The 8,524-nt window shown below is 37.6% G+C and overlaps 1 protein-coding gene across 7 annotated transcripts in view; it reads left to right on the top strand.

Annotated features, from left to right (window-relative positions):
- Window positions 1-8,524, top strand: part of ppp6r3 (protein phosphatase 6, regulatory subunit 3) — a 54,039-nt gene that overhangs the window by 13,472 nt on the left and 32,043 nt on the right. For all 7 annotated transcript variants that reach the window (XM_020612681.1, XM_020612678.1, XM_020612676.1 and 4 more), the window contains 6 exons: window positions 1,239-1,425; window positions 1,630-1,767; window positions 3,403-3,468; window positions 5,019-5,131; window positions 5,491-5,604; window positions 7,456-7,582. In XM_020612681.1, the coding sequence (XP_020468337.1) occupies window positions 1,239-1,425; window positions 1,630-1,767; window positions 3,403-3,468; window positions 5,019-5,131; window positions 5,491-5,604; window positions 7,456-7,582 (745 nt within the window). The remainder of the gene's footprint in view (window positions 1-1,238; window positions 1,426-1,629; window positions 1,768-3,402; window positions 3,469-5,018; window positions 5,132-5,490; window positions 5,605-7,455; window positions 7,583-8,524) is intronic.

The following is an 8,524-nucleotide window of genomic DNA, read 5'->3' as shown; positions in this document are numbered from 1 at the left end:
AACCTGGGGTTCCGCCTCCATCAATCATGCATTCACACAAAAATACACACTCTTGTGTGTTACAGCCTGCTCAGTGTTTTATAACTAAGGTGTCACTTTATTTTTAAGCTCATTTAATAAGACAAGTTGAACCAGAACAGACTCATTTGGAGCAGCATAGAAACACATACAGTACACACATGGATCACTGTGTAGAGCTATGGGCAGCTTCTGCACAACTTCTATAATTAATTAAAGTCCCACTCCAGAAACATTTTCATTTTTATATTTGTATATAAAAATACTTTACTATAAACAATATGCAGTCTAACACAGCTTTTCCTCAAAAAAATTTCAGTGGGCCTCTGTAATAGGAATGAACATTGCCCCTCATTGTGCATTCCAGGATCTATGAATGTTGCCGTCATCCCTTATGTGGATTTGAATAATTTTGCACGCCCAATTTTTCAGTTTTTTATTTGTTAAAAAAGTTTGAAATATCCAATAAATTTTGTTCCACTTCATGATTGTGTCCCACTTGTTGTTGATTCTTCGCAAAAAATTACAGTTTTATATCTTTATGTTTGAAGCCTGAAATGTGGCAAAAGGTCGCAAAGTTCAAGGGGGCCGAATACTTTCGCAAGGCACTGTACATGTGAGTGTTATGTGCTGCACCTGTTGTGCTTTCGGTGTAGACATGGTAAGTTTAACACTTCTGTCCAGTAGTGCTGTGACAGCCACCACCTTTTTAATGCAGTGTTATTATAGTATCAAACAGTGATATCTAAATTGGACTCATTACCCAAACTGTGTGTTCACATACAGATACGAAGTATTAGTTAGTATCTGCCCTGTAATGAATCTGTAGTTCTGAGAGTGTGTTGCCCTATGCCCAGTTACTCTTTTATTCATATCAATAAATTAAGCTAATTAATTTAATATTTTGGAACCAGGACCTGATTCAGTATTTTGATCAAGAAGTTCCTGAAAAATACAATTTGTCAGAGAAACTTAAATTTCAGTATGTATCAGAATCAGTATCGGCAGATAATATTAAAGGATTTGGATTGGTATTGGGGCCAATAAAACATTATATCCTAACAATTCTTGGCATCTACCACACAGCTTGAGTAGTCAAGATTATTATCTGTTATGAAGAATTCTGTGTAGTGGCCATTCATCCAGTGTAAACATAGCTTCACAGTATTGTAATGGTTGTATTGGAAACATCTGAGGAGGAGCTCTTGTTCATCTTTCAGGTATCCCAACATATCCTGTGAGCTTCTTACATCAGATGTGGGCCAAATCAATGACAGATTGGGAGAAGATGACAAACTGCTGATGAAATTGTATGGCTTCCTCCAGAATGAGCCACCTCTTAACCCACTTCTGGCTAGCTTCTTCTCCAAGGTCCTGTCCATTCTAATAGGGCGCAAACCTGAACAGGTGAGTTGCTGAAAAGAAGGTTTTGTGTTTAAGAAAAATGTTCCAATTACCATCTGATATGGTCTTTCCAGAAACCATACAAGATGATAACTACAAATAATCAGGTCACATGCTCTGAATGTTGTCTTTTAGTGATTTACACTTAATTGATTTTAGATTTTTACGTTTTTTTTTTTTGTTTTGTTTTTGTTTTTCTGTTTATAGATAGTGGATTTTTTGCGAAAGCGGGAAGACTTTGTAGACTTGATGATCAAGCACATTGGGACATCTGCAATCATGGACCTGCTGCTGAGATTGCTCACCTGCATTGAACCACAACAGCTACGACAGGATGTTCTCAACGTGAGTAGCAGGACAGCACGGTCTGCCGTGCTAAATATAATCTCCGCCTTCTACCAATTTAAATGTGCTTTTTATTTATTTGACAGAAATGTTAAATGTTTGCTTTAAAATTCTGGGTAAGAACATAAGGAACAAACACTTCTTCACTGTCAACACAAAGTGCAGCATAACCCAAATACACACTCTATAGTGTTTCAAAACAACACAATTTTATTCATTCTATTTTTATGTTCTCCTGTGAGATGATGAGTTTGTTCACACTCAGGTGCAAGATGAGGTCTGCTAGAGAAAACTCTCACTTGGTAAAGATGTACCTGGGACTAATTTTATCCACCACTTTTTTGTGCTTGTCATGGAACAGAGATTTCCATTATATCAAATGCGTCAGTTGACACTACATCAATCCTGGACCCACCACATTTTTCTTTTAAGATTCATGTCTGTCCCCCCCCCTTACTCAATCATATTTTTGCTGTCAGTTAATGTGGTGAAGATGCTTGTCCAGCGGGAAATTGTTGCACCCTCATCCTGCTTTTGTGCCTAAGCTTAGCGGGTCCTCCTAACTCTGAAGCTGCTTGCCTTTTGCCAGCAAGAGCCAGAGGTGGCTTAATACACGCTGTCCTGTTTGAGCTTTATGCATTTATCTGGACAGAAGATTGTAGGCAGAGCAACCAGCACTTTATAGCTTGAGTATCTTCTCACAGGGGAAAGGCCCTATCATGACAGCATCTATCTTACTGGGTAGCAGGGACAGTTATTCTTTCTTATGAGCATAGTGGTTTACAGCCCCTGGACAACCTGCAAGCTCATTCGACGAAGAGGATGGCCACTTCGTGGGCCCTGTTAAAAGGCATTTCTGTGTTGGATATACAGTGCTTTGCAAAAGTATTCATACTCCTTGAACTTTTCCACATTTTGTTACGTTACAACGCCAAACTTAAGTAACTCTAGATGTGCAAAGCTGGTAGAGACATACCCCAAAAGACTTGCAGCTGTAATTGCAGCGAAAGGTGGTTCGACAAAGTATTGACATAGAGGGGCAGAATACATATGCACGCCTAACTTTTCAGATTATTTGTTAAAAAAAAAATCTTGAACACCGCATATAATTTTTCTTCCACTTAACAATTATGCGATATTTGGTGTTGGTCTATCACATAAAATCCCCAAAAAATACATTTAAGTTTGTGGTTGTAATGTGACAAAATTTGGAAAAGTTCAAGGAGTATGAATACTTTTGCAAGGCACTGTATTTGCTGTACTTGGATGACTGTGCCTTCACTTGTGCTTTAAATCCTCAGTGTTCATTAATCTTAAATCTGTGAAGGTTTGGGGTGTCAACTTTGAGTTGTTACGGGCTTGGGAGTGGGTCACCTGAAAGGGCACCTGGAAGAAATGCACTACGCATGGTGTCTGTAGGGCCATAGATGGTTATAAAGGCGGACGGGCTGGTCCATATGACTCAGTTAATTGGTATGTCCCATGAGAGACATGATGGTAATGGAGCTTCTGTGATTGGTCATACCAGAAGGCGCTTCCCATAGCAACTTATTATATCAAAGATTTTTGTTAATTTAGTTTTTCTTTTAATATGTTGTGTTGCACTAACTATGTCTGCACTTTGTCCTCTTTCAGTGGCTGAATGAGGAGAAGGTGATTCAGAGATTAGTGGACATGGTACAGCCTTCTCAAGATGAGGATGTGAGTTCCCTCCTTTGGCCATGAAGATATTAAAGTCTCTTGTGGGCTCTTGATGAACTCTTTTAGTTCTGGAAACTGTGTGTTTGTAAAAAAAAAAAAAAAAAAAGGTGCTCGAGTATTTGCATGTCTACTTTTACAAAAGGATCCGCTTTTTCAAGTTGGGCAAGAAAATCACATAACCATTGAGCCCTGCAGATAGTTTTGTCATATGTTTTTAGGCCCCAGTGAGACTGTTTTACAACCTGCAAAAAACAGTCATTTATCCAAACATAAAAACATTTATAATTACTCTTACAGTTCAAGTCAGATGTTTACATACATTTAGGTTAAAGTCATTAAAACTGATTTTTTTTTTTTATTTTTTTTTTTATGTATTTATTTTTTAACAATTCCACAGACATCATCTTGACATTCTTATTTTAGCAAGTCGGTTAGGATGTGCACTTTATGCATGACACAATATATTTTTTCCAACTGCTGTTTACACCTAGGTTATGTCACTTGTAATTCACTCTATCACAATTCCAGTGGGTCAGACATTTACCCAATTGGGCAAATGCATGATGCCTGAACATATAATTTACTTGCCCTTTGCAAGCAGGCAAATGTTAACGTCGAGGCTGTCAATTTGTTAATTGTTGGGCCCCCATCACCAAAATGATCATCAGTTACACAGATCCATATTACTCCTGTTCTTCTCACATTACACTGACTGCCTGTACATTTTAGAGTTGAGTTTAAGATTTTTATGTGTTCAAAGCCTTACATGGCCTTGCTCCATTTTACCTGTCCAAACTTTTATCTATGTTCCTCATAGAGCCCTGTGCTCTTCTAATAATCTGTCCCTAGTGGTTCCACTGTCCCGATCCGAAAAATGGGGTGACCATGCGTTTGCTGTTTATGGCCCCAGACTCTGGAACTCGCTACTGCTTGAGATTCAGTCTATCACCGAGCTAGCAGTTTTTAAATTCACATTAAAAATGCACCTTTTTAAACAGGCTTTTGATCTTTAATCTGTTTTATCTGCCTCTAAATGGTATTGTCTACATGGTTTTATGTTCTGTGATTATCTTGTTGACTGTTTAGTACAGTTTTATTTGTTTTACTATTGTTTTAGTCGATAGATAAGTCTATACTGTGCAGCACTTTGGGCCCTTCTGAGTTAAAGTGCTGTATAAATGCTGTTTATTATTATTATTATTATTATTTATTTGTCCTGTTGAGCAGCTGAGCAGTTCTTAGTGCTAGGGCAACAGTATATTTCGGGTCACCATCACAAAATGCTTGTTTCAGGAAAACCATGGAAAACCACATAAGTTGCTGAGCAGTGCAAAAGCAGCAAGCAAAAACACTTCACTTTCATTGAAAATTACAAAAGTCACCCTCTGCTATTAAAATATTCTCTGTCTGATGGGGGGCCTTAAATTGAATCAGGATGAAAACTCGAGAACAATAAAAATTTGATTAGTAGATTAATGCGAGTGACTCAGAGCCACAGATTTGTGGTGTATTTCTTTATTTGTTCTTTTTGTCCATCTTTCTTGATACAGAGACACTCCAATGCCTCCCAATCGCTGTGCGAGATCATCAGACTGAGCAGAGATCAGATGTTTCAGGTCCAGGGTTGCTCAGAGCCTGATCCACTTCTGGCCACACTTGAAAAGTATGAATTCATTTATCCCTGAGAACATTTACAGTCAGTACTGTACTGAACAAACATGGTTCATTTGTACAATGTTTTGGTCCTGACTCTTGATCCCCAACAAAATAGTGAAGCTTAAGCATTCCTTAGATTCATTTGACTGTACCAGTGATTTATCATAATGCAGCATATCAAGTCATTTAGCTTTTTATTACTCACCATTTTTGCTTTTGTTCAGTTTATTTTGCACAGTCAGTGATAATACATTAATCTAACAAAGACTGTCATTTTTGCTTAGTAGGCGAGACACTCTGCCCTGTTGAGACGGCTAGTGAATTTGTCTACTTTCTGTTCATTTTGATATCTGTCCTCTTCCTCAGACAGGAGACGGTGGAACAGCTCCTGTCTAATATCTTCAGCAAGGAGAAGAATGAGTCTGCAATTGTCAGTGTTATCCAGATCCTCCTCACGTTGTTTGAGACAAGGAGACCAGCGTATGTCCTGTGACATTTGCACTTGTGGTTTTTATTTGACATTAGATGTACAGTAGGTGATAGGATTCTTGGAGAACATGAAATGTGGACAAAATTCGTCATATTGTATTATAATGCCAAGGGCAGGGGTTATGTATTTGAACGTTTTTGTTTAAGAGCACAACTCAAAAAGTAATGAATGAATTGGGATGAATTTTTTTTTGGAGAGGTAGGGTATGGCCTGTGGAACAATTGATTAGATTTTGGTTCTGATCTGTTTCATAATTTGGACTGAGACCTATCCACACAGACTCGGTGCTGTGATTGCAGCCATAGGTGCATCTATGAAATACTGACTTGAAAGGGGTGAATATTTATGCATTCACTTATTTCCCATTACCTATTTTTATTTATTTGATGTTACTTTGTAGAAACAGAGGTTTTTTTGTAATATATTTTTGTCAAAAAAGCCAAATTATATTGACCATGATTGATTTATAAAATCAATAAAATGGTAAAACCTCTAAGGGGGTGAATACTTCTTATAGGCACTGTATCACTAGAAATTAGGGCTGTACCAAACTAAGAATTTTGCCAGTTGACTTGGATTTGGCTGTTCAGTGTGACTATTCAGGTTTATTTTTTAAATATGTACAGTATAGCCTAGAGTGTCAGAAAATCAACTGGCATGAATTTCAGTGATGATCTCAACCACATTAGCATCAGTAATCAAACACAAAAGAGTGACAAGCATATTTCTGAGCATTTAAAAATGAATAACGACAGCTGCATATGATGTAAGATTTAAATTGCAATCAATTTAAATTGACAATGTCAAGCTACCATATGGATTTGTCAGAATAATGAGAAAGGCAGCACACTTGTATTTCTGTGGAAACAATGCTCTACAGGCTATTTTTTTGACATGGTTATAGCCTAGTTTACCAACAAGTTTGCGCTCCTCCCATCAGTTAACCAGCAGCGCAGGTTGTTTTGCTTGATTCGTGTTACCATGCACCGCTAAAGAATATAAGGATATATATTTGATTCCTCTGATTTAGAATTTCTCTTCAAAATGTTTTCCCAACACATTTTTGTTAACATCCTAGTTTTGGTCAGATGGATGCATGTCACCAGAACATAAGATAAGCAGCTGTGCATTACACTTTAATGGACAAACAAACAAGATGCACATATGGAAAACCAGCCACACCGATCATTTGTACCAGTAGTTGCTTTCCCACTGCTGTCAAAAGCCGATTTGTGGCAAGTTTACATGGGTTTTTTGGGCAGTAGGAAAGGGGCTCTATTGAAGTTTCTATCATTCACTGCGACTGTAACAAAATTGCCAGCTTTATTTTAAGTAAATTCTTGTTAATCTGACAATCTCTTTTTTCTTTATTTTGATCATCTTGTATACATCCAAGAACAACAATTTAAAAAAAAAAGCAATCAGGGAAAGAAAAAAAATAAGTGTATTTGATTGAAAGGGTATAGGCTGAAGCTTAACTTTTTATTCCTACCCTTTATGCAGTGCATATTCTTAGGCTATCTTTGTACACATGCAGCTGAAAAGTTAACCAACTCCAACCAAGCTTTTTTTTAACTTGATGGGCAATTAATGCAATGGACAACTGATTCTGGCTCAGTATACATTTATCATCAGCATATGTCTTACCACACTATCATTGGACAGCACCACTGTGCTTTTAAGTTCGTAGTTGAAATCAGTGTTCATACCACCATTAATGATGGCTGCTGTAAATGAGTAAGCACATTGAGTACAAATAATTGTTGAATTTACCAAACAATTCACATTGTTAAATATCTCCAGTTTTGTCTAACCAGTCCTGTCCAATTTCAATGTTGTAGGTTTGAGGGTCATATGGAATGCCCTCCTGGGATGTCCCATCCTTCATTCTCAGTCAACCACAGCATACTGGAAGCTGTGAAACCACAACTCAAAGATTTTCACCAGCTACTACTGGAACCCCCAAAGGTAAAAAAAAAAAAAAATTAAATAAATACAACTACAGATACAGCCACTCAGAATTGCTTTTTTTTCCCTCAGCTGAATTGTATTCAGCTGCCATTCAGTTCCTAGCCAGCTTCCAGCAGCCCCCCTATCTTTTTGCCTGAGAAGGCGTCTAGATTTCACAGTAAACCTACACAGAGCTGTTTCTTGGTTTGCATGGTGTCACCATTAGATGGCACTTTGTTTTATACTGTTAGATTATATTATTATCTGTTACACTGGGTTTCACATTTCTAGTCAAAGATCTATTGAACATGGATAACATAGTAAATAAAGTGCTACAATCAAGAGGAGAACTTCTTTGTGAACATTTGAAATCTGATATATCAAACAGCTGCAGTTATGTGGACTTTGTACAACGATACTGTGAATACAGCAGCATTAAAACGCAAGCAGAATGGAGATTTAACAGCTGCTTATCACTGTCTTGCAAATTACTATTTTATAGCCTACTTGGCCAGTCACCTTGTGTCTTAAAATGTTCCTTTGCAACTAAATTGCAAACACAAATACATTTTGTAGGGAGCGTATTTGACTATTGGATGGTGCTCTCTAATTCCTACAGAAATAGAAGGCGCTGTAGCCAGAGTGGGGAGGCTTGCGAAGGCGTAACGCACAAGTCTGCCTCACGAGCAACTGGAGTTTGACTCCACTTTGAGTTCTGCTCTGAGGTCTTTTTTTTTTTTAGTTTTGCTCCTTCTTGACCAAGAGCTGAGTGAGTCAACACATAACCATAATAAAACTTGAAATAATGCTATAGTCAGAAAACTGGATCATGTGATGGAAGATGATATTTTAGTAGAAAAAATACATTGGCTGGGAACGTTTTACTGGTAATGCTAGCTATCATCTTATTTGTGGTTGCATTTTAGTAGGGCGACATCTTTTTTTTTAGGAGGTTGGTTC

This window comes from Monopterus albus, unplaced genomic scaffold (assembly GCF_001952655.1).
Source record: "Monopterus albus unplaced genomic scaffold, M_albus_1.0 scaffold127.1, whole genome shotgun sequence".
Lineage (NCBI taxonomy): Eukaryota > Metazoa > Chordata > Actinopteri > Synbranchiformes > Synbranchidae > Monopterus > Monopterus albus.
The sequence above is the reverse complement of the archived record's forward strand: the minus strand, read 5'-3'. Positions and strand labels throughout refer to the sequence as shown.